Source organism: Syngnathus leptorhynchus, chromosome 8, assembly GCF_054491065.1.
Source record: "Syngnathus leptorhynchus isolate UIUO chromosome 8, UIUO_Slep, whole genome shotgun sequence".
NCBI classification, from domain to species: domain Eukaryota; kingdom Metazoa; phylum Chordata; class Actinopteri; order Syngnathiformes; family Syngnathidae; genus Syngnathus; species Syngnathus leptorhynchus.
The window spans coordinates 11,300,985-11,326,259 of NC_141202.1; the positions used below are offsets into that span (position 1 = coordinate 11,300,985).

The following is a 25,275-nucleotide window of genomic DNA, read 5'->3' on the forward strand; positions in this document are numbered from 1 at the left end:
TAAAAAAAACAAAAAAAAATTAATGAGCAATATCATGATGAGAATCAGCTTTTAATTTGGAAAACCAAAAATGAATTGAATATTAAAATGCTAGTTAAAATAATTTATTATGAACATTTTAAAATAAAATACAAAAATAGATTTTAAATTAATTAAATTCTGCCTCGCTATTAAGATCACATTTATTTAGTCTGATCTATTTCTAGTCATACTAAGAAAATGATTTATTTAGATGGATTAATTTATAGATTTAAATTATTGGTTTTGGTGTTAGATCATTTTACTTTAATCTTTTTTTTTCTTTTTTTTAACCAGACCAAGTTGTTTAAACAGTTATTTGAATTGTCAGTGAAATTTTTGTCTGACTTTTGTCAACATAGTCTCACCATTCTTGATAGTTCCTTATAACTTGAAATGTTCATTTTTATTGTACTGGTGAAGATTTGAGGAGCAGGCTGAAGTTGAAAAGATCACATGTCATTAAGTATACATTGAAATTATGTTTAAAGTTTGTGCTGTGAAAGTAGGCTCACATAAATAACACAAGATGACTTCAAAATACACTTAAAAAAAAAACTTATTTTTTCTTTAACGAGCCACTTTTCTTCTCTGACTTTGGCTTCTTCTTGTCTTTCTTGGGTTTGCTCAGGTTCCCGTACAGGTCCGAGTCTTTGCTTCTGCAAAGAAAAAAGTGTGAAATTGAAGAAAAAGGGAGGAGGTTCGAGTGCGAGTGTTTCACACTAATAATCAATCATTTACTACAATTACCTTTTCAACCTACAATAAAATTCAATGCAACAAATATGATAGCACTCAAAATAATATGAATGGACTTTTACACTTAAGTAATGAGGCCGTGAGTGGCTACATTAACATATACGTATGATGTGAACAATGCTCCTCCCTCAAAAAATGCCAAAGCGGCCAGAAGCCGAGTTGTGGTTGTCGCCTCAGTGCGAAATGCGTCTACGGTCGTGACAGTTCAAACAGGGATCGCATTTTGACTTACTTTGAGATGTTCCTGCTCCCCGGCGGGTGTTTGAGCTGCAGATTTTCATACTCCATCTCAGCTTCCTGCGGGAGGAGGTCAACACAGGAGGGTTCAATCTATGTCACGCTTTTCTTTTGAAGCCAAAGTTCATCTTTCAAAAAGCACTGCTGATAAAAGTCTCTGGAGTTCAAATCAGCCAGAGAAAGGTTCAAAGGCCTTTTGGATCATTGCCAGACATCAATGTATTACGTCTGTAAGTTATTACGAAATACAGGGGGGAAAAAAAAAATCCTTGAAAAAAATGATCACATATTAATAAAAAATATCAAATGAAATAAATATATCATAGTTTTTCATTCTTACCAAGGAGGCCCCATCTTTAGCCTTGGTGGTCTGGATGTACTCAGAGACGGCCAGGTAGATGAACTTGTACTGGGCCTCGGTCTGGACCATGCCGGAACGCTGCTCGCGCACCATCTGGATGTACTTGGAGATGTCGATGTCACAGTTGATACCTGGAGGCGGTTGAGAGAGCTTCAGAGGATGGACGAGCGCTAACAAAGTCAATGTCATTTTTTTAATGAATTTTTTGATTACCTATTGTGACAATTGTCTCGATGATCATGTCAATCACCACAATGGTGCCTGTCCGACCAATCCCAGCGCTGCAGAAACATAGAATTGGTGGTACGACCAAAGTGACAGCGTAAAAATTTGATTGAAGCTTATTAACGACAATAAGCATAAGTAAAGGTCACAGAGGGATTCTGTTGCGCAACACCGTGAACCGAATAGAACAAAACAGGCTTTTATACTCCCCACGTCACAAGCAACAACATTCCTCAAGGATAAACTATCAGTTGACTCAAAGCCTTTTACTCAGCTAATCCTGTAACTAGGATTTTAAACGAGAGCTTCGTTTTGGAATGTTTGCCATAAATGCTATTTTATTTTTACGTCAAAAAGCATCATAGCACATTCACCATGTACATTTATCTATTTATTTATCTATTTATTTATTTATTTATTTATTTATTTATTTATTTATTTATTTATTTTATTTGAGCTCGCATCTAAATGGCTCAATATTTCTCTTGAGTTTCTAAGGACTCCATCTTCGATTCACTCTTATTCTGTCAGAATAGTAATAATTTAGGTTACAGTGTGGATAGAGGTCAATTTCCATTCTTATGCCAATGATACTCTTTCAACTTTTAAGCTCTTAAATTGATTATCCATGCTAGCAAAGTCAACTTTCGGCTTTTCTCTGGTGCTAAAAAGAGCAGCGAATCCCATTGTGATTCCGACAAGTGCATCTGCGACTCCCGGCCTCGGCTGTACCTGCAGTGGATGATCATGGGGCCGGCATTGGGATATTCAGCCTGTTTGTCGTTGACTTGTGTGAGGAAGCTGAGGACGGCACCGGGTTCCTGAGGGACGCCGTGATCGGGCCAACTCAGGTACTGGTAATGCCAAACGATGCGGGTGTGCTTGGGCTGCTGACGTGAGGGGGGAAAAAACGTCAGCAAGTTTACCTCGAGTGCAGCGAGGTCAAAATCGCGCGGCGTCCACCTTGTTCATTTGCGCCAGCTCCAAGACTCGGACTTTGTAATCGATGGCTTCCCTTTCCGACTTGGAGGTCACCACGTAGGGGCCCACCTCCTTAGCGCTGTCCCTCTCGGGCCAGTATGGCACACATTTATTCTGTGAGTGGAATTAAACATACAGATGTTCAGGATGAACTAGAATTTTTTTTTAGAATTGAATGCAATTTTGTTACATTAGTGCATTTATTCAAATTGAGTAAAACAAAAAAAGTCATCTTTTAAAACTTGCATTTTAACATTCAAAATGGAGAAATAAGATATAGTTTTTGAAATGCTAATTGGGATTGTTGTGAATGTGCAATTTTGACAATTCAGACACTGACCCGCCCTTTCTCCACCTCCCTGGTCGTCATGACGATGACACTGGTGTTCTCCTGCCACACCATCTGCCAGAAGTCATTGACAGTCGTTGCCAGGCAACCTTGAGTGGCGATGTAAACTTTCGGATTCTCCGACTCCCACAAAGTGTTCTACAAAGCGGCCCGAGTCGAGACAAAGTTAACTTTCGGCTTGTATCTTGCGAGTTGGGCGACGGGGGGGTCGGACGTACTCGCATGTAGTTGGCGTTGATGTAGTCTGAACCGGGCTCGTTGGGGTCGACGTCGTGCAGGATGACTCTGGTGTCATTGACTGCAAGGAAAAATTCAAAACATTTACTTCAAGTCATTGCTGCAAGGTTTTAAAAAAATAAAATACATATAACCAGTGGTGTCTTAAATTAGTTTTCCTTATTGGAATAAATGGAAATACAATTAATCTGCTCAAGCCTCCCAAAATAAAACAACAACAAAAAGACCTTTTAATATAAGAACCAAGTAGAAAAGCATTGAGGGGAGGGGGGGGGGGCAAGACTTACAAGGAAGAATATTCTTGTATCGGTTTTTGGACTTGTTCTCTGGTCTCTGGCCTTCCTCTCGACTTTTTTTCACCTTAGCCTCCAACTTTTGAAGAACCTGGGTGGCAGTTGAAAGGATCAGTAGGGGATGGTCCACTCAAAGCACGGATTCCGGCGCCACAAGATGGCAGCTCGCCGCCATTATTGACGTGATTCAGTGCTGATGGCGCTCAAGATGACTGACTTGACTTACATCAAACTCCTCCCAGAAGCCCGCCTTGATTTTCCCACCCTCAGCCTCCTGCTGCATGAGAGCCGTCTGGTCCAATTCTTTCACTCGGCTGTCGATGTCGGCCGCGTTCACTCTGGTGGAGTAATACGGCTGCCGGATACGCACACAGTTAAGACTGGATTCGGAAAAATTGCTCCCGTTTTTATTGCACTGCAGTTTTCCAGCGTACCTGTTTGAGGTGCACCCAGTTCCCTGAAATCTCCTCGATACCTTTTCGTTTGTAGAAGTCCACCAAGTCACTGAGTGAGTCGAACATATCCGAACCTCCCACTGTGTATCGCTCATTCTACAAAGAGAAAAAATAAAATAAAATATACACAACAATATGCAGGGAACCTGGCATACACAAACCTGAAACATGATCTTGATGTGAGAAACTCTCCTCGCTCCCGTTTTGCTGCGCTCGTCTGTCAGGGCAGACAGAACAAAATCTCCCGGCTTGGAAAGCGACTCTCTGACCAGGAAAGTCCCCGACTCGTCACGAGCGATCAGCATCTTCTCTGCGCTTGGACCAGACAGGTGGCCGTGATACCACCTACACACCGGGGAAGCTCAGTGAGGTAATGTGGTGGAGAAACATTAAACAAGGTGAGGAAAAGTCAGATTGGGTGAGAATAAATGTCATACGTTAGATTAAGTTACAGTTGAATAAGATTAGAGGAGAGAGGACAAGAAAAACCAAAATAAAATAAATGATTATCAATAATAATAAATAATACAAATAAAATGTGTGTGTGCTGCAAGTGTGTGTAAGTGAACGTACACCACACTGGGTTGGGCTTAATTTTAGACCCAGTTCTCGATTTCTTCTTCTGAACTTCCTGCTTTGTGGTCGGAAAATTTCTGATGACAGATTTTGTGGCTAAAGAGGACAAAGTATTTTTAGTTTTCAACCAAACTGGTCGCACCCTCCCCCCCCTTCAAACACTTAGCCCCCCCCCAACAATAGTTCATGTCTACTTTTTGTGTCACGGCGATGCCATTGTTATTCGTGAGTGTAACATTAAGCTAAAAATACTTTAGTAGAGTTCAGTTCACTGTCACCACGCAAAGTTTGAAAACTGTTATAGAAATACTGTACTCACTTTATAAAGCTTCACTCCCCCCCCCAAAAAAAAAAACCAAAGAAACATGTCACTAATAAAGAGCAGGCCATCTCTCGAGCTGAATTTCCCGAGGAGGCAAAGGGCAGCGTGAGGAGGAAGCCGATGAGGACACGACGGGGTGTGCAACAGAGGAAGACGAGCGAGGAAGGTCTGGCCATCGCTTTCGAGAATGTCAAAACGGCAAGTTTCCAACCGCAGCGGTAAAAGGGAAGTTAGACAACTGACAGAGAAGGACAGGGCGAGTGGGGGGCGGGGCGTGGGGGGGACTTGTGCTGCCAGGCTGAGTGAAGTGTTGACTATATACACACACACACACACACACACACACACACACACACACACACACACACACACAACTGAAAGTACTAGTGTATGTTTCTGGATGGACAGCATAAACCAACGAAACCGCTACGAGTGATTCAGCAATGAAAGATAACGTAACGTCATAACTTTTTCCCACCATTAACGTCACCTTTAAAAAAAACATTTTGAGAGGCAAAGTACAAAAAAAGTTCGATAACATCATTGCACACATCCTCTAAGATTGTGTTCGAAATGAAACGATCATATGTTAATGAAGGTTTGCGCAAAGTGCCTCTGATTAAACAAAATCAAGTTCAGTTCGGTTAGGGTTATGCCGGGAAATTCAAAATCTGAAATCTTGAAGGACTTTGGCGCTGACCTTTCGGTGGTGGGGTCGGAGGAGTTGAGCGGGTATTTGAGCTCGATGATGGTGCCGTCCTTGTCCTGCAGGATGCCGTTGTCGGCCGTGTAGTATTCCACCAGCTCGGACAGCGTGGCGAACTTCTCCCCGCCGTAGAGGTCGTAGTAGTCGCCCGTGTTCTGGATGCGGATGTGGGTGACTCGCTCGCCCACTCTGAGTGGCAAACAATTCATTTTCATTTAAATCTGCTACACAAGTTAAGATAGGATTTTATTCATTATTTATCTACTGTTATTGGTAGAGGTGCTATTTAGCAAAGCACAGTTTAAAAAGGGTTTGGTTACGGGCAAATCTTGATTTGTATGTCGTGTTGCTAAAAAAAAAAAAAAAAAAAAACATTAGCGAGGAAAAGTAGAAATGAACTTTCTATTGTGAAAATCTTTTGTCACTTTTTGGATCATGAAATTCATGATAGTCAGAATATACATTTGCAATGTCCAATAAAAAGTCTTATCTACAGATTTTTTTTTTTATCTGGGAATCCCCACACATCATCAAAATAATATTCTTCAATTTTTTTGTATTAAGAGTGGCTGACAAAATTTAAAACATAAAAATGGACTGCTTAAAATGTAATCGACCACATGTAAATACTTCAGTTTCTGTAACAGTATGTTGACGCTTTAAAAAGTGCTGAAATAATCATTTGTGCTATCCATGATTTTTCAAATGTGGACTGAAATATGAAATGTTATTTGTCAAACTATAAAATGTGCTTTAATCATGCATAAAATGAAACAAATATGTTGCGCTCAATTGAAAGAGTCTGCATGAAAGCATTTTCACAATGCCGCCTGGGATTGTTATTGAGACTAGTGATCAAATATGTTAGTTGAACACACAGTTGTTGTTTTTTTAAATATGTATGGCTACTTTTTATTTGGGATTATTACCGGACAGACAGAGAGAAGTCGCCCACATTCTTGCTGGGTCGGGCCAGAAAGCTGCCAGAGATACCCTGAGTCTTCAGCAGCTCTTCGGCCTCCAGGCCTGTGATGTCTCGGTGGAACCACCTGGACGCAAACACCACACCGACGTTAATTCGAGGAAATACGGCAGAACAATTTGGAATGTTGCGAACCTGAGTTTTTTATTTTCATTAATAAAATGGCTGATTTAAAAAAAATCTGGACCAAAAAAAAACTGCTTGATGATCTCTAAGCTATAAACATAAGAAGCCACATAAAAATGGGTCCTGCGTTCAAAAGTCATAACACAGCACAAATCATATGATGGACAATCAGAGCGGCCGAGAGGAAGAACGAGAAGGAATGAAAAAAGAGAAGTTGTTGCAAGTTGGAGCACTCTGTCGGCGGCGTCCACTCACCGAACCATGTCGAAGCCCTCGCAGCGTCTCGATTAGAAGACAACTCCAGTGAAGGCCGCCGGAGAGGGCCCTGGCACCTGCGCCAAAGCATCACTTTTACATTTCAGCATGCAAAACATCAAGCGACCATGACTTTTTGTGACATTTTGTACTTAGCGCCCAAGCATTAAAAGCAAATCACCTGATCTTATTTTTCCCCTTCTGGCTCAACTTGCGTGCAATCTGGCGGGAATGAACGTAGAAAAAAAAAAAAAAGCAAAAACCGTATGTCCTCTTGTCCGCTGTCCCTGACGTCAAGTGAGCCCGGCTTGAGTGTCACACTCCCCTCCTCTCTGTTGCTCTGAGCGTGCGTCTGTCTATGTCGTCTCTTACCCTTCCTTCCTTTTTGTCGCTCCTTTCACAAAATAGTGAAAGCCCCAACGGGAACCAGAAGAGCTGACAAAGCCGGAATTCCTCCTTATTTTTGTTATTCTGAATGAGTCACATGAAATACAGATTGAAAATACATTTTGGTTCTTCAGTGAGTCTTCACTGAGTTGTTTTCTGTAAACAGGTCAAGTCTATTGTTACGGGGGAGGGAGGGAAGAAGTTTATTACAGCCACAAAATTGAAAATCGATTTTTTTTTCGAATCACCTGTCCGCTGCTACTCGTCTCTGTTGCAGGTGTGAGTGTTTGTGACAACACAAAGGTCAGCGGCACAGTACACTTCCTTATTCTCAGCTCACTGATCTCTCTGTGTGTATTGAGTGTCTGAATGCAAAACCGTTTCAACACAAAACCTGACTCGAGTTTTTTCCACCATAAAGTAACACTTGCATCAAAACGGAGGAGCTGTTAGTGTGTTGCATTCACCGGATACAACATTAAAGTTTCCCATAAAAAAAATCTCCACACCAGTTTGTTTGTTTTTTTAAATGATTAACTTGCATCAAAAAGCACGTTTAAGGATAATCAAGGAACAAAATCGAAAATACAACTACATGAACTAAAACAAGGGAGAATTGATAACAGTGTGTCAAACTAGGGTGCCAACACTAATCAAAGTTTTTTTTATACATGTTTAAAAAGTCATTTAAAAAAAATATCTAGTGGATTTAAATGGCTCCCAACATTCCTCTTTTTGTTACCATATTCCAAAATGGTTCTCCAATCCAAGTTATAGCAACACATCCCAGGAATTGCGGTTGTGATTGTTGCCAACAATTTATAAGTGCATCTTAATCATGATGTTGAGAAATTCCTTAGCTACAACTCTCCTGGTGACTTGTTCACATGCAGTGGGGAGAGAGAGAAATATACTGAGCTTACTCTGAGGACAAACACGGTCTGTATTATCGGAACTTCAAAAGAGACCAACATACATTAGTCAACTCACCCACGTCATTGTTCCTCTTCACACAGGACCTAAAACGAGCTTTGTCGACTTTTCTGCAGGAAATGATGAATTCAGCTCACATTTAACTCGGTACTCACAATTTAGCACGATTGCTCCTTTTTAGTAGTGTTTCACCTCCTTCCTTCTATTTGGCCGCCTAAAATGACCACTGGTGATGAGATGATGTTCCCGCCCTGCAATTTGCTCTAATTCTCTTAAATTGCCGGGAGATAATATGCTGCTTCCTGACTCAGTCTTTGGCCAATCTTTCTCTGAAAAACTTAAAAGTGCACACTCTAGAGACAAAAGTATTTTTTTGAGAAAGTTCAAAACAAAAATAATTCATTTTCTTGTGGAATGCTAATGCTAACCCGCACTCACCCAACAATTGCATCCAAAGGTCTGAAGACACTAGTGTGGTTTAACCCAAAGGAGATGTGACCATTACTTTTGCCTCAATTGCTCATTTTTTGTGTATAGTCATTAAAAGTAGAAATTAAAAATCAGAGATCACGATCAGCAGTTGACCTTTTATTGCGGCCCATTGGAAAAACAAACGTGATAAAAACAACAACGCGGTAATCTTAATAACGATACATGTACAGAATTAATTTAAATTCAAGACTGACGACACGTCCCAAAACCCGCCCCCCTTCTCCCCGGGTGTACCTTATTTGGAGCAAAATACAGGAGCTTGCGGGGATTTCAGGAATGTCTTGGGTACTACGTGAGCCGATCAGCAGGCCAGTTCAAGTGATATGACGGGCGGGTATTTTGGGATGGAGGTGACAACAATACCTTTGACTCTAACAGGCTTACTCACTGAGACGACGGCACATCCTGCAGTGGAGCACCAAATTGGGCCTGTCTCACTGACATATACATACAGTATAATTCTAAACATACAATGCAAAAGTTTTAGGCCGCCATTCGCTGCTCTATCCATCTATTTTCTATAGAATGGTTGCCTTCGTTAAAAACAACCATTCACCCGCATGTACACTGACTGACAATTTGGAGTCTTCAGTGTATTTTAGGAATGCTGAGATTCAAGCCAAGAATCTAAAAACGCTGAGACCGATGCGCTTAACCACTTGCCGTATGTCAATGTCATTACTAAAAAGGAGAGTACCCGGGCGACGACTTGCATTTATTACTGATGGTGACCTAAAACCTTTGCACAGCACTGTAGTACATACAATTACATTGTCGAAAAGTTGCTTTCAATCGCTAGTTCACTTCAAACGGACAAGTTTGCATTATAGCTACTTTGGAAATATTGGACAATACTATTTGTACTTGATTTCTAAATTGAGAATCTTTTTGTTTTGTAATATTCAAATTCACTGATGTGAAGCTGATGATACAAAATTCCCTTTTTGATTGGAACTAGTGAATGAAACTAATTTCTCCACAATATTTGATGCAAGATGAACCTGTACATACCATTGACAGACAAACACGTTCAGGTGACATCACAACTTCTCAAGAAAAACAAACAGCATTTAAATGGCAGAATTTCCGACAAGGGAAAAGGAGCCAGAAAAATCAGTTCAAGACTCGGCCTTCAATAGTCCAAACACCGCAACAAAGATCCAGGATTTCAGAAATGCACATGACTCAACACAGTTCGGCCATGTTTGAGGAGATCCGTATTTTATTACTTATGGTCTCTGGTGTTGATCCTTTGGGTTCAGAGGCAATAAGTGTGTGTGTGTGCGTGTGTGTGTGTGTGTGTGTGTGTGTGTGTGTGTGTGTGTGTGTGTGTGCGTGCATGTGTGTGCATGTGTTTGTTCTGAGGAGGACTGACCTGCCTGTGCTGTACAAGGCGGTTAAAGAGGAAAGTTTGGGAACGGAGATCCACTACGTAGGCTCAGCGTGAAACCTGCATCTGCTGCACGCTCTGTGACTGGTTCGGGGCGCTCACATCGGGCCCGCGGCTGGCCAGCCTGCTGAGGATGTTGCGCTCGGACATTTGCAGTCGCACGGCCACGGGCGGTATCCTGGCGATGGTCGCCGGGAGGCGCGTGACATCCGCCTTCATGTCGCTCAGCAGCTCCTCCAACTGTTTGAGAACTGGAAGGTAAAAATAAATAAATAAAATCTGAAGTAATAACTCGGTTGCCACGGTGACTAAAGATGATATATATATCTCTTTTAAATGGCGTCACTTTGTCTTACCTTTATGCAGAACTGCATTGGCTGGCTTGTTTCCTGACATGGACTCCTTGCTGAGGTGCTGGTGGGACTCGGCCAGACACTCCACCTCACTGAAGCGCGTGTTAAGCGCCATGGAAGGGTGTGCCGGGTCTTCCGTCATGTTGAGGTAAGCCGCCCGGCGTAGCTGCTCCTCGATTACCAATGCCTGCTCCAGTAACTGCCAGAGGACCACATTTAGCCAGTGAGCACACTAATTGAGTTTCAGCACTCACGCAATGACGAGGAAGTCTCTTCACCTTGAACCTGCGTGCCAGGAACTTGTTCTTGATTTCCAGGAAATTGCCTCTGCTCATTTCGCCCTTGAAGGGCTCATTGAGGATGGCGAACCTGACGTCATTCTGCACGTCCTGCCACCGAGCGTAGCCGTGTCTGGGGGAACGTCACGTTGAAGCCAAAAACAACTTGGTTTGGGAATCGTTGACATGAGGTGCCATTCGATTGGGGAAAAACAAAAAACCTTCAGCGGGTTCAATACGAAATAATATTCACTTTGCAATAGTTCAATTTTGCTGATGATTTTCCAAATGTCATCATACAACATTTGATCCAAATGTGAAGGATACTGTATGATGCCAGCAAGGAGCCAGTAGTCATGGCGACGGTGCCAAATCTCAAAGGTTTTCTTAGTGACGGTGGCTGCCCTCTCCTCATTTTGCCAAAGGGAGTGAAGCTCTGTGGGGCAGAAAGGTTATGAGACGGAGTTGGAAGGGGCAAGGAAACACGTGCATGCGTGCGTGCCACCACCTGTGAAGCCTCCGTCCGCTATGTTGAACATGAACCTCTGCTTGCTGGCTTTCCTCTTTTCCTCGCTGACGTTCAACATGGACAGCGCTCCTTCCCTGGTGTTGTCTCCATTTTGAAGTCTGCTAGCGTCCTCAGATTTCACACCATCTTTGCTCTCTTGTTGATCTGCAAGAAATTATGAGATGTAGAGCATGTCAAACATTGTCTTCACAAAAAGGAGAGCCTCGAACATTTAGAGACTGCATAAACGTGTGCCCACCTTTCTCTGGATCCATCTTTTCATCTTTAGCCTCTTCAGCTGAAAGAAAAAAAAAAGTTTAAAGCACATTAATGAAATGAAAATAAATGTTTAAAAGAAAGAAAAAAAAAACAGTCTCACCTTTTGATCGCTCCTCCGCATCTGTTTTTCCATCCATCTCTTCACCTTTGACATCAGCAGGAAGGGCCTTATCGGCCTTTTCCTCTCGGTCCTTGCTAAGGTCATCGGGCTCGTTCCCTTCATCGCCACCTCGCGTCTCCTTCTCTTTGTCCTCCTTGGCTACAGGATCCTCATCTTTGCTTTCGGAGGCCGGCGACTTGTCGGACTCATCTGGGATTTCAATAATCTGAGGCAAAGGGAATGATGGCGAGTTTGAAATGAGGTCAATGCCATTAACGTAATCGGTGTGACTGACAAATCACCTCTGGGTCGTCCATCTTCCTGGCTTTGGTGTCTTCAGCATCCTTCTTAAAGTCCTCTTTGTCGTCTGATCTTGAGAGATCCTCTGTTGATACAAAGTCACTTTTGTTGGAATACTTTTTTTTTTTTTAAATGCCCAAATGCAGTTTTGAAAGCTTCATGAAGGTATACAAGCTGAGCTTTACATGCCCATACCTGGCACAGGAGTGTTGGGTTGCGTATCGGCGGGCGTCCCGCTCGAAGGGGTCTTGGGGTCTTCACCCGCAGCCAAAGCCGCCGCCCTCTTGTTTTCCTCCAGCTCCGCCATCCAAGGCATGGACCACTGACCGTTCACATGCTCAAACTCCTGCACCTGCGGGGAGCGATGCGTTGTGTCAGGACGCGCGCTCCATCGGGCATCAGATCGAATGGAGATGAAAGTCCAACCTTTTTTCTGATGAGGGACATGACACCGATGCGGGTGAGCACGTGTTGCCTGGACAGTCCCTCTCGCGGGACGCCATCTGCAAAGGTCTCCGCCCCGTCGGCTCCCGGCTCACACAGGTGCCTCATGAACAGAGACACGTACGCCCTTGTGGGGGAAAAAAATGGCGGAATGAAAGGAGCACAACATATGGACCGCACTTGAAAATAACTAAATGAGCCTCACTTGAATTCCTTCTCAGATTTCCCTCGAAGGTCCCTGACAAGCCACTGGTTGTTGAAAGCATCCTGGGGAGGCATCCCATAGCGCATCACCACATTCAGGAAAGCCTTCCTCTGCCGCGCGTTGAAGCCCAGAACCTGACATCAGAAGTGAATCTCAGTCAGAGGTCGGTGGAAAACAACTGAAGGCAAAGTCAAAATCACCTCGATGTTTCCTCCCACTCGGGCCAGGAGCGGGGGCAGAGGCTTGTCCCGGTCGTTTCGTAACCCTTTGCGGCTCGGTCTGCGGGCGTTGGCTGCGGCGGGACAAAAGATCAGTCAGACTATCACGCGGCAAAAAAAAAAAAAGAGTATTTTACTCCAACAATGAAATGAATGCGTGTTCTAGAACTTAATGAGTGTTTGTGTAGGATGTAATTGTCCTGCGGGTTCCACTGACTTACACACAATCACAGCACCCTTGTTCTGAAGGTGCCCTCCTCTCTCTTTCTCTTTGGCCTCACCTTTGACCTCAACACCCACCATTTGGAACACATGCTTTCAGGACACTTACAACTGAAAGCAGCACCATTTAATCTAAATTTAGTAACAGCAAGATCCTTGATTAAGGGCAAGAATGGTGACAGTAGATAAGCAAAATGTGAATTCGAAAAAATAGACCAAGCTTTAACAATTTAAGTGAACATGTGAACAAACTCAACAATTTGTCTTTTAAAGGCAAACCACGCCTAAGTAGGCGTCGAGCGTTTTCTGTGTCTTGGTCGCTGCCGCCTTCTCCTTTGGCGGATAGCTCTTGCTTTTTTTCATTTCGTCTTGCCTTTACACGCCCAGAGCAGATGATGCATGGACAACTGCTCTTTTCTGGGCTTAACTCGAGGCCAGTGTAGCTTACGTCAGAATCGGTACTTATATCTGCAAGGTGGGGGCGGTTGTGAAGCTTGTTAGTAAGGGAAAGCAAGAACTGCAGCTTGAAGATATATGCAGACAATTTGTTTTAGTGTGTTGGAGTGTATATATTTTTTTCCAATCTTCAAGTCGCTACAGTGAAACCTCAAAGGTTGTACAATTCTTGAAAAATACACCTCGAAAGTTGGAACTCCACAAGAGATCCAGCCAGAAGGTGACAGTTTGAGTCTGAAAGTGACTACAGTAGTTTTCTTCAATTGGAAATCTTGTTTTGAGTTTGTATGTAACGGTTTGAGGTTCCACTGTGCTTTGGGAAATCCCACAGAGCACAGACAGATGATGATGCGCCACCAAAGGCGACACACGTAAGCCCATGAGAGCATCGACGCGTTCGTGTATACCTTCAGAACGCTCATCAAAGTCCTCGTCGCCCTCCTCCGACGCCACAGAGTAATCAGACTGGTTGTCGGATTGATCCTCTTGCCAATCTGGGTGCGGGGAAGGCGAAAGGAAAAAACTTCCTTGACTCTTGATCACAATCGAATTGATAGTCATGACAAAAACGCTTTAGTTCTTTGCTTTCTTTAAAGATTTTAAGGCTGTTGTCAAAAAAAAAAATAGCATGCATTTATTGTTTTAGCAAGTTCTAATATCGTCACTCTTTCTCAATATGATCAAAGAGCAGACTTTAAATTATGCATCATTTTGGAAAAGATGAATTTTCAACTACACCCAGTCTCTAAAACTCCAAATAAGTACAACACACATTTCATGCAATACAGAATGAAAGCCGTTTGAGCGTTTATTCCACATACTTGATCTCCATCTGAAGCCGTTTGTCCTCACTAAAAAAAACAAAACAACAATTCAGCACAATTGTAGGACAACGACGACGCATCAGCACACTACGAGTGTGCTGACTTGTCTTGATCGTACATGGGCCTCAAAGTGGACATCAAGAAGATTGAATAAATGCTCCAAGAGCTTCCCAAACACCCACTCACGGTGCAACACGGACACAAACATGAACTACAGGCACAGCACAGGACAGAAAGAAGAGGTTGCATTATATATGTTTCTGTACCCTGTCTTATACCTCGGTCCTCCTGAGAACCGTCATTGTAGTTAACCGGCTTTCGAGTTCTTTTGCCTTTGCCCAGATTGCGGGCCAGATCTTCTTGCTGCTGCTCGTAGTGATGACGTAGCAGCTTCTCCCAGTAGTCGGGATCGACACTTTCCTCCTGCTTGATCACCTCCCGCTCCACTTCCTCCTCCTGACGGCATACAAAGATTGACATTTGGGTCCGACCATCCCCGCCGTCATCGGGTCTTTTCCGACGCGTACCTCGTCGTCCTCGTCTTTGACTACGTATTGTGCAACTTTGAAGGAGCTGAGGTATTCGTTCATGCTCTGGATTTCGGTGTCGTCCGTGGCGTCCCGGTTCCGGTCCAGTAGACGATCAATGGCTTGGTCGTCATAGTGGATCACACTGCTGTCGTCCTCCTTGTTGTCCCCTGAACGCAAGACGAATGACAACATTAAATATGAAATAAAGTCGTCCGATGACAACCGGAAAATGTCACCGACCCTCTCCAGCCTCATCCTTGAACAACTCCTCGGTTCCAAATTTGAGAATGTCGTCGAGCTCCTGCTTGGACATGGAACCGGTCTTGGAGCCGAGGCCGGGTCGCACAACCAAGTGGGTGAGCATCATTTTTTTCTTTGCGACCTAATAAACGAGGGACAAATGAGTAAGGTTGAACTGTACGCAAAGACGTTTTTGTTTTTTTTACCTGTGTGATCCTTTCTTCCACGGATGCTTTGGTCACAAAGCGATAGATCATCACCTTCCTGTTCTGGCCGATACGATGAGCTCGACTGAACGCCTGCCGCACACGCACGTGAATACAACAGTTCAAACCGCAGAATTTTTTTTCCCCTAACCTACAGAGGCAACTTTGGTGCAAAAGGCGCCCTAGAATTTAATTGCTTGACTCGAGGCTGGGGGCCGTCATACCTGGATGTCATTGTGAGGGTTCCAGTCGGAGTCATAGATGATAACGGTGTCTGCGGAGGCAAGATTGATGCCCAAACCTCCTGCTCGAGTTGAAAGGAGGAAGGCAAACTGTGGAGCGCCGGGAGCTGTTGGGATAAAAACCATGACGGATGTTCAAAACATGCAAACCGCCTCATTTCAGTATATAGGCAATAATGTGAGGGATAAACGATCAACCATTAAAGCGGTCGATGGCCTCCTGCCGCATGTTGCCCGTGACCCCGCCGTCAATTCTCTCGTATTTGTAGCCCTCGTTTTCCAGAAAGTCCTCCAGCAGGTCCAGCATTTTGGTCATTTGGGAGAAAACCAGCACCCTGTGACCTCCTTCCTTCAGCTTCTTCATCATCTTGTGCAAGAGCATCAGCTTGCCGGATGCCTTGGTCAGAGCCAAGCCCTCGTACATGCCGTTGGGAAGTTTCGGAGCCTCCTGCCACGAGAAACGACGAAATGGATTTGATGACGTGTTTGCGTTCCAGCCGTCCGCGCGGCATCGCAACAACGAGACACGGGTCGTACGGTAGCGGCAGCGGGAAACAGGTAGGGGTGATTGCAGCACTTTTTCAGATCCATCACCACATTGAGCAGAGAGACTTGGTTTCCTCCTCCGCGGGTATTCAAGGCCTCAAAGTTCCGAGTTAATATAAACTTGTAGTATTTCCTAGATGGAAACAAGAACAACAATTTAATTTTCAAAAGGATTGACCTCGTGACTTCCGAACTTTAGACTGACTTCTGCATGGGGCTGAGCTCCACTCTGACGATGAGCTCGGTCTTGGATGGCATGTGCTTGAAGACGTCCGCCTTCAGCCTCCTGAGCATGTGCGGGCCTAGCATGTCGTGGAGCTTCTTGATCTGGTCCTCTTTGGCGATGTCGGCAAATTCCTCCAAGAAGCCTTCCAAGTTGCTGCGGAGGAAGAGGGGAAAAACAACGTTGAGCCAAACGAGGGCAAGCTACTCATGCGGCACGCTCGGGGCGAGGATGTGTTGAGGCTGACTTGAATCTCTCTGGAGTCAGGAAGTTAAGCAAATGGAAGAGCTCTTCCAGGTTGTTTTGAAGAGGCGTGCCGGTCAGCAGAAGCTTGTGTTGCAGCGGGTAGTTGTTCAACACTCTGAAGAACTGACAGAGGGGAAGAAATGATTCAGCAACGGAAAATACATTTAAAATTGGAACAAGCGCTCCTCAACATTTACGCATTTTTCTTCAGTACAAATACTGTAGGTTTTTTTCCCCCCCAAAATAATTTGTGTCCCGTAGGAAAAATACAGTTTTTATTTACCTGATCAATATTTTTACACATGGTTATCATACCATCAGAATGTATTATCGGGCCATGCCTGTATAGAAGCAATAAATGAACGCGTGTTGTCACCTTGGACTGGTTGTTTTTCAGCCTGTGAGCCTCGTCCACAACCAGACAGGCCCATTCGATGGAGCCCAGCACAGCCTGGTCAATGGTGATCAGCTCATAGGACGTGAGCAGGACGTGAAACTTAACTGTGGAGTCTTTCTGCAGAGCAGAAATTCACGTGAAGAGAGAAAAAGCAGAACTTTTAGGCATGGGAGCCACACTGCAGTTTCAATATGACATTTTATGTCTTTCTCACTTTCATCTTTGAAGCCTTCTTTCCACCTCGGATGGCATTCCCTTCGAAGGAGAACTCGTTCTCTCGGATGACAGCCCTGCTGTCCTTGTCACCCACATAGGTGACCACATACATGTCCGGGGCCCACATCTCAAACTCTCTCTCCCAGTTGATGATGGTAGACAGAGGTGCGCTAACCAGGAAGGGACCTTTGGAGTGACCCTGATGAGGGAGTGAGGGCAGTGTCAACATTTCATATTCGACCTGCAAACAATTGTCTTGCCCTGCCTTTAGGACAAAGCTCCTGACTTTGAGCTGCTCCCCTTTAATGGGCAATGTTGCTCTATGTCCAACGTACGACCGCCCCAACTGACACTGACGGACAGAGGAGAGCCAACTGGACAAAATCAAACCTTTAATATGGTACATTGACCTACAAGTTTAATACAGTCAGCAACCAAGCTTGTAACATTGTTACAGTTAACGTCTAAGTCAGGAAGTAACACTGTACTAAAAGGAAATATGCATCTCTCGGCTGTCTCACCTCCTTGTAAAGCGAGTAGAGGAAGACGGCGGTTTGGACAGTCTTTCCTAAGCCCATCTCATCGGCCAGGATGGTGTCGGTGGCTTGCGCCCAAGAAAACCTGAGCCAGTTCAGGCCCTCTAGCTGGTAGGGGTGAAGAGTGCCCCCAGTGCTGTCCAGGTAGTCAGGCTGACGGTCAAACTTGATGGTAGGCTGCACGAGGAAGCAGAAAGGATGATGATTACCACCAGCATTCACTTTACTGATTCCTCACTTGACAACATTGAATGACTAACGAGCAGTAATGAGCCAAGAAAAGCAAATGTTTGGGTGGAGAACTTACGTCTACCACAGGATTAGCAGGTGGACGCTCAGTCTTCTTCATTTTGACAGGCTTCTTCAGCTTCTTGCCAGGTCTGCCCTCATCACCAATCATCAACTCTCTGGTTTGTTTGAAAAAAGCATGTTGGGTATCACTTGGCTCTATTTCAATTCAGAAAGGAGTCCGGTGAGGTACGCAAGCCTGCGTCTACCTGTGATTCCAGTAGGTCTGCTTGTAAAGGTCAAACTCTGGGATGTCCATGTCTTCGCTCTCCCACGTGGACTGGTCGTAGGCCAGATCTCGCCATTTGATCAGGTAGTGCACGTTGCCCTTCCTGTCCACACTGAAATGGAAAATGTGAGATCATCTGTCCGCTTCGAGCAAAATCAATAATCCAGTGTCACGACGAGGACATTTGCATTCACTAATATTTCACGCTAACGTCCCACCCGAGCGTTTGTTCACCTGTGGTTGAGGATGCGGTGTATCATCAGCCACTCCATCTTGACTCCGTAGCGGTAGAACTCCGCCTCCATGTGGACAAAGAGCGGATCCTTGTTCTTCCTCTTGGTGCTCTTGTCGTCGTCGCCCTCGCCGCCAAAGTCGACAGGCGGCGGCTCGTCCATGTCGGTCTTCCTCTGGTAGTTGCGGAACATCACCTGGCAGTTCAGCTCCAACTGGTGAGCACAGGTACGGAGGTTAGAAGGTGCATCGTAACAACATGAATGTCCAGCGGCGTCAGGAGAGGCGAGCACCTGAAGCTCGAGCACCCAGGAGCAGTGCCAATAGGACATGTTGCACCATTTCACAAAGAACTCCCTCTCCCTGCGGCCGACCAACGGTGGGGGATCGGGAGCCTCAGCGGGCAGGTCAGAAGGCCGGGGAACGGGCGTGGGGGCAGGCGGCTCTCCCCAACGCCATGTTAAGACCTTCTGGACTTTACCCTTCATCGGTGGACACTGTCAACAAGAGGAGAGAGAGTCGGTGTTGCTTTGGCTGTCTCTAATCGGAGGAGACTTGATTGGGTACCTTGCAGCGGGGGCAGATCCACTCGCCGTTGGGGATCTCGGGGAGAGGTGGGTTGAGACAGTGGATGTGGTAGGACGAGGGGCAAGTGTCGCAGCAAAGGAGCTCCCCTCCGTCCTTGCACACCCTGCAGTACTCAATGTGGTGGTCGTCCTCTTCCTCGGCGCCGTCGTCCTGCCTGTCGTCCTCGTCTTCCACTTCGGCGTCGGAGAGCTCCTCCCTAGCCTCCCACTGGATGCCCTCCTTCTCCTGGTGTGTCAAATCAAAAGGTAGAGATGGGGGTCCACGAGTAAGACATCTGAGGTAAGTTTCATTTCACTGTGGTTGCTACTCCATTGGCGTCAAAGATTTCTTTGTTTGTGTGTCACTTCGGAAATTGGCCCGAGTTTGCCGCCCCGACAGTACTCACGCAGTGTGGGCAGCTCCACTTGCCCTCGGGGGCCTTTTCCATGTCAGGGTCCAAGCAGACCATGTGATAAGCCCTGGGGCAGGTGTCGCACAGAATGATCTCTCCTCCCTGCTGGCACACCTCACAGTAGTCCTGGTGGTCCGTCTCGTAGCCGTCGCCATCCTCTGTCTCTACTGGTTGGGGGGGGGGGGGGGGGCACACACGTGAGCTGACGTTTTCAGCCGACAATAGAACAAAAGACAGGTGGTAGTTTCACGCCGCACCTTTCTTCTTTTTCTTTGAGCTCTTGGACTTCTTCTTGCTGCGGCTGCTTCGGCTGGAGCCCTCTGACACGGAGAAGTTGGTTTCGTCAAAGTCGCTGTCCACATCAGGCTCATCCTCATCGCTCTGAAAGGGAGAAGAGCGACGCACTCAAACACTGATGACGTGGGCATAAGACAAGAAGACAAAAAAAAGTGTCAAAAAAATCATACCGAGGAGCGCTTTCTCTTGCTGTTCAGGCCACCAAGTTTGATCTTGAGCGGAGCCACTTTCTTGGGTTTGGGCTTTGGTGGAACTTTTGACTTGGATTTTTTGCGAGCATTAGGTCCTGAGCCGGAAATAAAGAAAAGTTCATTCAAGCGAGTAATGAACTATCTATGTTCAGAATTACTCCCTATCCATTATAATCGTAATATATAATATATATAATAGTTCACAATATAAAAACACCTGCAGGTAAAGAAATGATAAGGGAATACGTGAATGATTTCAAACCCAGCCCAGGATGTTTTCTCATATGGCCCTTTGTGCAGTTACCTTTGCCTTCTTTGGTTTTTGCCTTGCGGAGAGGCGGTGGCGGCGGCGGCGGGGCTGCCACGGGAGCAACGGGCGACGTCTGAGCGGTGACGGCGGCAGGGGGTGCGGCACCACCATCGGGCCCTCCGTCTGTCCCAGCAACCACCATGTTTTCCACAGCGGCTGCCACATTGGCAGCTGCCAAGGCTGCATTGGCGGAGGCGGAGCCCTGCAAGGGAGACGTCCAGTCAGGAAGGAGTGCTAAAGTCGTGCGTCATTGAATGGATTCAATGTGACACCTTATGGGGATTGTTTGTGCTAAACTCTCTCCACTTGGCCATCATTAGTGTCATCATCTTGGACACAGCAATTTTGGGGTTCTTGGCTGCAATCAACGGCCTGTGGAGAACAGCAAATGTTAAGTTGGCACAATGCGTTTTCATTCATGCGTTCCGATATTTGTAATAATAATAAGAGTTACAAAACTGCATGGCGTGATTCTATAAAAGTATTTCGAATATTTTGCTGCTCCTCAAGAGGGAAGGTTCAACGTTGAATAAAATTAGGTCCAGTTTTCACACCTGACAAACTGACTGAAGGCCTTGTAGTTGGTGAGTGAGTTGTAGTCTTCCTGAGTAAAGGTGTGGTCAATGTCTTTCATGCCCCAGGCCTCCAGCATCTGCGAGGAGCTTTTCGGCTAAGGTTGGGAAAGGAGTGGGGAAGACGCGAATTAACGCTGCGGAACCCGCCGTGTGACAATTCCCGGTTTACCTGGCAATCATCATCGTCATCTTCATCGTCATCCGGCTCTGGATCTTTGCGTTTGCTCTTGGACGAGCCCCCTTTCTCCGCAGACCCGCCGGACTTCTTCTTGTCTTTGGTCGAGCTGGAGCGTTTCTTCTTTTTCCTTCCCGGAGCGTAATCGCTTCCATCACTGTCCGAGCGCAGGCCTCCCTCATCCAGGTCCCGCTCTGTTGCCTCCCCTTCAATGAGGTGCTCAGGAGAGCTCAGCGGCAACTCCTGTTTATACGGAAAGAACATTGAAGAGAGACATTTTTTTTTTCTGTCATTAATTAATTGTTGCTTTAACTACGCCCGTGACACATGGTGACAGGTATGTGTGTACACTATGTATAATAAAAACGTGAGATCCAACTCACCTCTCTGACGGCTCTCTGTCTCTTGTTGCTTCTGCTCTCCCTGCTGCTCTTCTTGGCCTTCTTCTTCTTCTTGGACTTGGGAGCCTCTTCTACGTCAGACATGATGTCTTCGGCCTCGTTGTCGTCTGCAGGTGACACTCAAAATGCTTGTCACTTTATTCATTCCCACGTTTAACCTCTATTGAAAGTGTGTGTGTGCGTGTGTATGTGGTGGGGGGGGGATGTAGTGGCGCAGGCGCAGACATGCACGCCCCTGCAGGCTGGAGAGTGGAGGAAGAGGAAGGAGGGGGGGTTGGGGCGCGTGCACAGTAGCGTGCACACACAAATCCGCGTGCACGCCTACCGTGTGGCACAAAACACCATGGTTGAACAACTTGTGTCCATTTCTTTTTTTACACAACTTTGACAGTCGGCGGTGGTCCTCTCGGCGAAAGCGCGCGTCAAAATTGTAAATAAGGAAAAGGAGGGGGGACACCTGCACGTGAAGTTAGCTTAACTAACCTATCGTGACCGAGGCGACGCGGAGCTAGCTCGGGCTAATACGTTAGCCTCGCTTTGAAGGCGACCCCCCTCCCCCTCCAAACATACACGCACTCCCCCCCGGTCAAAAACAAAAAGAAGACTCATCTTACCGTGGAGTAACGAGTGCTCCTCGGCGGCCCCGAAGTCGTCCCTGTCATCGTCGCTGCCTGACATGTCTCCAGTGTGCCCCCCCCACCACCTCCTCGCTCGAATTAATCCCTCCTAAAGCTCTCACTCCTCGGTCGGTCGACGAGGGAGGAGGGAAAATGACGTGGGACTGCCGAAGAGTGGACCGAGCTGGGTGTACTGTCCAAGGGGGAAGGGAGGGGGCGGCTACGTTTTTTTTTTTTTTTAAATGGCACTGTGTTTACAATATGAAACAAGTTGGCTAATTAGGTTTAGACACACTACTCAAATGACACTCTCAAGTTGGAACACGACAATGGAAAGTTGAAGCCAAAAAAAGGCCTACCTTGACACCTTGGAAACTTGCTGCGGTGTGCTTGTGCGGTCCCAGGTCGAAGTGATCTCTCTCTCTTCCGTGCCTCTTCCCGCAACTCGGCACGTTTTAGTCAATTTAGTGTTCATTCATTAGGAGAACAAACGAAAACACGATGCCCTGTCCTCTCCCCCAGCCTCAGAGCTTAGCTAACATCCTCGCGAGCACACAAAGGGGGCCAGACATCCCATAATAATCCCCCCTCCCCTCCCACACGCGCGCAGGACTCTGCATGGTTACCACGCAACCGACAGACCATAATACTTGCAGGGCCCAGCCTGCCCCCTCCCTCCCCCTCTCCGACGCGCGCGCGCGCTCTCACTCACTCGCACGAATTCACGCGCACGTTACCCACTCCAAGACATACATGCCCAGGCCCTCGGAGCCACCGCGTTGTCATGGCGACTCCCCCCCCCCTCCCGCCCATGCGTGCCTCTCCAGACCATAATATACTCCAAACGAGCTACATCCCATAATATACTACACTTTGGAAATGGGAGGGAGACCATAGTCTCTGGAGGTAGGCCCAACCACCACCAGTGACAGCCCATAATAGTCACTGAATGAGCATCTACCTGGGCAAACAGTTTGTGCTTTGTGCAAAAACAATGTCCACCACTATGATCTGGTTCAAGTCAATGAGGTCAGATGGTGTGCAGAGATGGTGTTGAAGGTGAGGCCAGGGTTCGAGAACCACAGATATCGGGAAGGCCTAAATCTCTGCCAATTTGGGGTCAACGTTTTTGACTGAGTTTCATCGTATAAATGTACCGCAAGGTCGTACCAACGAGGTGGTAGAATATCGGTTAAATGCTAAAAGGCTTAGCATTTTTCCCATGATGCAACGGTCATGGGGGACAATGCTGCTTTTGGCATCTTGCTTCTATTTTGCCAATAGGTTTGAGCGACCTTACCAACTATAGTTCACTTCACATTGGCAGTTCCACGCTTCCGGAAAAAAATGAAATAACAGTGGTTGAGCGTTGTGAGGGCAAGACTGTTTGTAAACCAAAAAAAATTGTGAAATCAGACATCAATATTGAAATTTAAATTTAAAAAAAAGATTTGTACACGATGACATTCCTCGACCTGACCTGTAATTTGTATTTCTACAGCTTTCCGCTATAACGGCCTAGCCGTCAGTCAGTGAGCACACTTCGCATAGCAACAAAGGCCGCGTGCGACTTTCCGTCCACCTCCTCCTGGCATCTTAGCCGTCTTACTTCCACCTCTCAAGCACCCCCTGCTCCCCCCCCCCCCCCACCACCACTGCACTTTTCCCTGCCTAACAACACGACCGCCATCCCATAATATTCATACACCGCCGCGCGCGTGGCTCATTGTCGGCGGGAACGCGCTCTTGCGTGACGCAGTATTCCTCGGATGCGTAGGTAGCAGGTGAAGGTGACATGCAGAGGGGGGCGGGGGGGCTCTATTAGTATTCGTATTTTGAAATAATTATCATCTTAACAGTCACCGAGAGAACACTCAGCGGTCAGGCTGGCTCGTACTTGGGTGGGTCTGCTGCCATTTTTGTTGTCCTCCTCTTGAGACATGATGTTGAGCATAGAAGTGTTCCAAAACTTTCAACCACCGTATTGACAACTGACTGAATACTGAATGAAGTTCACAAACCCGCCTCTCTCCCGAGCGCCATTTTGAACGAGGATGGACTCCCGCCGCTGAAGATTGTGACCTTGTTCACAAAGGCGAAAAATTGACTCATTTGATTGGACGCCTTGTTTGGATTCAGGATGGCGGACTGTCCTGGACCACTTTCTTTCAAGAGAATGAATAAATGCTTCCCTGAGCTTTCATAGCATCCTCCATTTTCTCATCAGGCCCTGCAGCCCAGCTACAGTCTATCAGCAGTGCATGATAAAATGTCCACAAAATGGGGGAGAGATAAAGATTTCAAAAAGAGGGGGGGGAAAAAAAAGATAGGGTGTTATTTACGAGAAGAGGCTGAAGGAAGGGGGACCGGCATAGCAGAGGCGCCGGACGTGACAGCGGGCCGCTCATCACCATGGCGTTGCCGTGGGCGACCGCGGAAGATGACGTCACCGGGAGGAGGGGGTGGGGGGGGCCACACAAAGAAGGAATATGACACGAGGATGGGGAGGGATACCTTGATAGGAAAAAGCGGGCGAATTTAGTAGGAAGCGGGTGTCACAGGGTTCAGGGTGACAGGACCAGCGTGGCGACGGCCAGCATGGCGACGGCCAGCGTGGCGACGTCTGCGAATGTTTGATGGCAGCGGCGCAACGACTGATTCAAGCAAATGAGCCCCCACCGCTGAGTCATAAATACGAACGGGACAAGAGCCGTTTTCGCTTTGTTGGCGCGTCAGAGGGGAGAAAAAAAAAAAAAAAGTCACTACTTGATAAATCCATAAAATCCTGGGATTTGAACGGCCTCTGGCAGAAGAAAGTAAACATTTAGGGTCAGCGAGGCCTTGTTTGCCGGTCCAGTTTCAGAAGCTTCGCAATCCAAATTCTACAATTTGTGCCATTAGATTGTCGGGATTTATCGTCATTTGTCCTTTCCATTCATTTTGCAGCGGGCTCTCCGTTTGCTTATTCCTCAACGGCTGCCAACGGCAAACGATTTTGAGAGTCAATCGATAAATTGCGGCATTTGCTCCGGCGTTGTCAAGTGTTGCTTTACGGCCCCTTCCCCTTGGCCAATGTAAATGGAGCCGCGGACCCCGTCGGTGGCCGCCTGTATCCCTCTGCCCTCTTTTCCCTCTGAGCCGGCCGGCGTGATTTATTTGCCTCAGTTCCAATATTTGTCGGCACTGTGTTTTCCTCCCCTTGTCCAAATGTCACCCCTTCTTCCAAGACAATGTGGGGGAGCGGGAGAGAGGGAGGGACGGAGGGCATGTGCGGGGTGGGGGCACGGTGAGGTGGTTAGGTGGGGAACAAGTAGGGAAACTCGTTAAAA

General features: G+C 46.3%; 2 protein-coding genes across 11 annotated transcripts; both read right to left on the reverse strand.

Moving 5' to 3' along the window:
• Window positions 1–530: 530 nt before the first annotated feature.
• Window positions 531–8,629, reverse strand: ptpn6 (protein tyrosine phosphatase non-receptor type 6). 2 transcript variants are annotated; one of them, XM_085919493.1, is made up of 16 exons: window positions 7,064–8,629; window positions 6,883–6,959; window positions 6,449–6,568; window positions 5,514–5,708; window positions 4,077–4,260; window positions 3,895–4,011; window positions 3,687–3,815; window positions 3,455–3,551; window positions 3,149–3,228; window positions 2,922–3,068; window positions 2,564–2,695; window positions 2,333–2,487; window positions 1,589–1,656; window positions 1,355–1,506; window positions 1,010–1,074; window positions 531–677 (listed from the first exon to the last, which is right to left on the reverse strand). In XM_085919493.1, exons 2-16 carry the CDS (start codon window positions 6,888–6,890, stop codon window positions 578–580), a joined length of 1,749 nt encoding a protein of 582 aa, XP_085775619.1. In that variant the 5' UTR covers window positions 6,891–6,959; window positions 7,064–8,629; the 3' UTR covers window positions 531–577. The 2 variants fall into 2 exon arrangements, with proteins under 2 accessions (XP_085775619.1, XP_085775618.1); XM_085919492.1 differs by having other exon boundaries at window positions 2,333–2,490.
• A 148-nt stretch (window positions 8,630–8,777) lies between these two features.
• Window positions 8,778–22,537, reverse strand: chd4b (chromodomain helicase DNA binding protein 4b). Of its 9 annotated transcripts, XR_015067012.1 has the most exons (42): window positions 22,306–22,536; window positions 21,944–22,139; window positions 21,312–21,436; window positions 20,923–21,171; window positions 20,733–20,848; window positions 20,451–20,550; window positions 20,173–20,380; window positions 19,848–19,963; window positions 19,638–19,761; window positions 19,375–19,547; window positions 18,969–19,214; window positions 18,695–18,898; window positions 18,405–18,616; window positions 18,151–18,282; window positions 17,961–18,060; window positions 17,639–17,830; window positions 17,116–17,316; window positions 16,881–17,018; window positions 16,506–16,627; window positions 16,241–16,414; window positions 16,027–16,168; window positions 15,688–15,937; window positions 15,472–15,596; window positions 15,248–15,340; window positions 15,042–15,183; window positions 14,799–14,968; window positions 14,538–14,727; window positions 14,269–14,298; window positions 13,855–13,941; window positions 12,752–12,843; window positions 12,552–12,685; window positions 12,329–12,473; window positions 12,098–12,254; window positions 11,905–11,987; window positions 11,603–11,828; window positions 11,483–11,521; window positions 11,224–11,388; window positions 11,043–11,151; window positions 10,716–10,848; window positions 10,441–10,636; window positions 10,070–10,335; window positions 8,778–9,099 (listed from the first exon to the last, which is right to left on the reverse strand). XR_015067012.1 is itself a non-coding variant. In XM_085919486.1 (41 exons), the coding sequence occupies exons 2-41, from the start codon at window positions 22,005–22,007 to the stop codon at window positions 10,133–10,135; spliced, it is 5,904 nt and encodes a 1,967-aa protein (XP_085775612.1). In that variant the 5' UTR covers window positions 22,008–22,139; window positions 22,306–22,537; the 3' UTR covers window positions 9,966–10,132. The 9 variants fall into 9 exon arrangements, 8 of the variants coding, with proteins under 8 accessions (XP_085775616.1, XP_085775612.1, XP_085775613.1 ...); XM_085919486.1 differs by lacking the exon at window positions 8,778–9,099 and having other exon boundaries at window positions 9,966–10,335; window positions 19,375–19,544; window positions 22,306–22,537; XM_085919487.1 differs by lacking the exon at window positions 8,778–9,099 and having other exon boundaries at window positions 9,966–10,335; window positions 14,550–14,727.
• Between the last annotated feature and the right edge of the window lie 2,738 nt (window positions 22,538–25,275).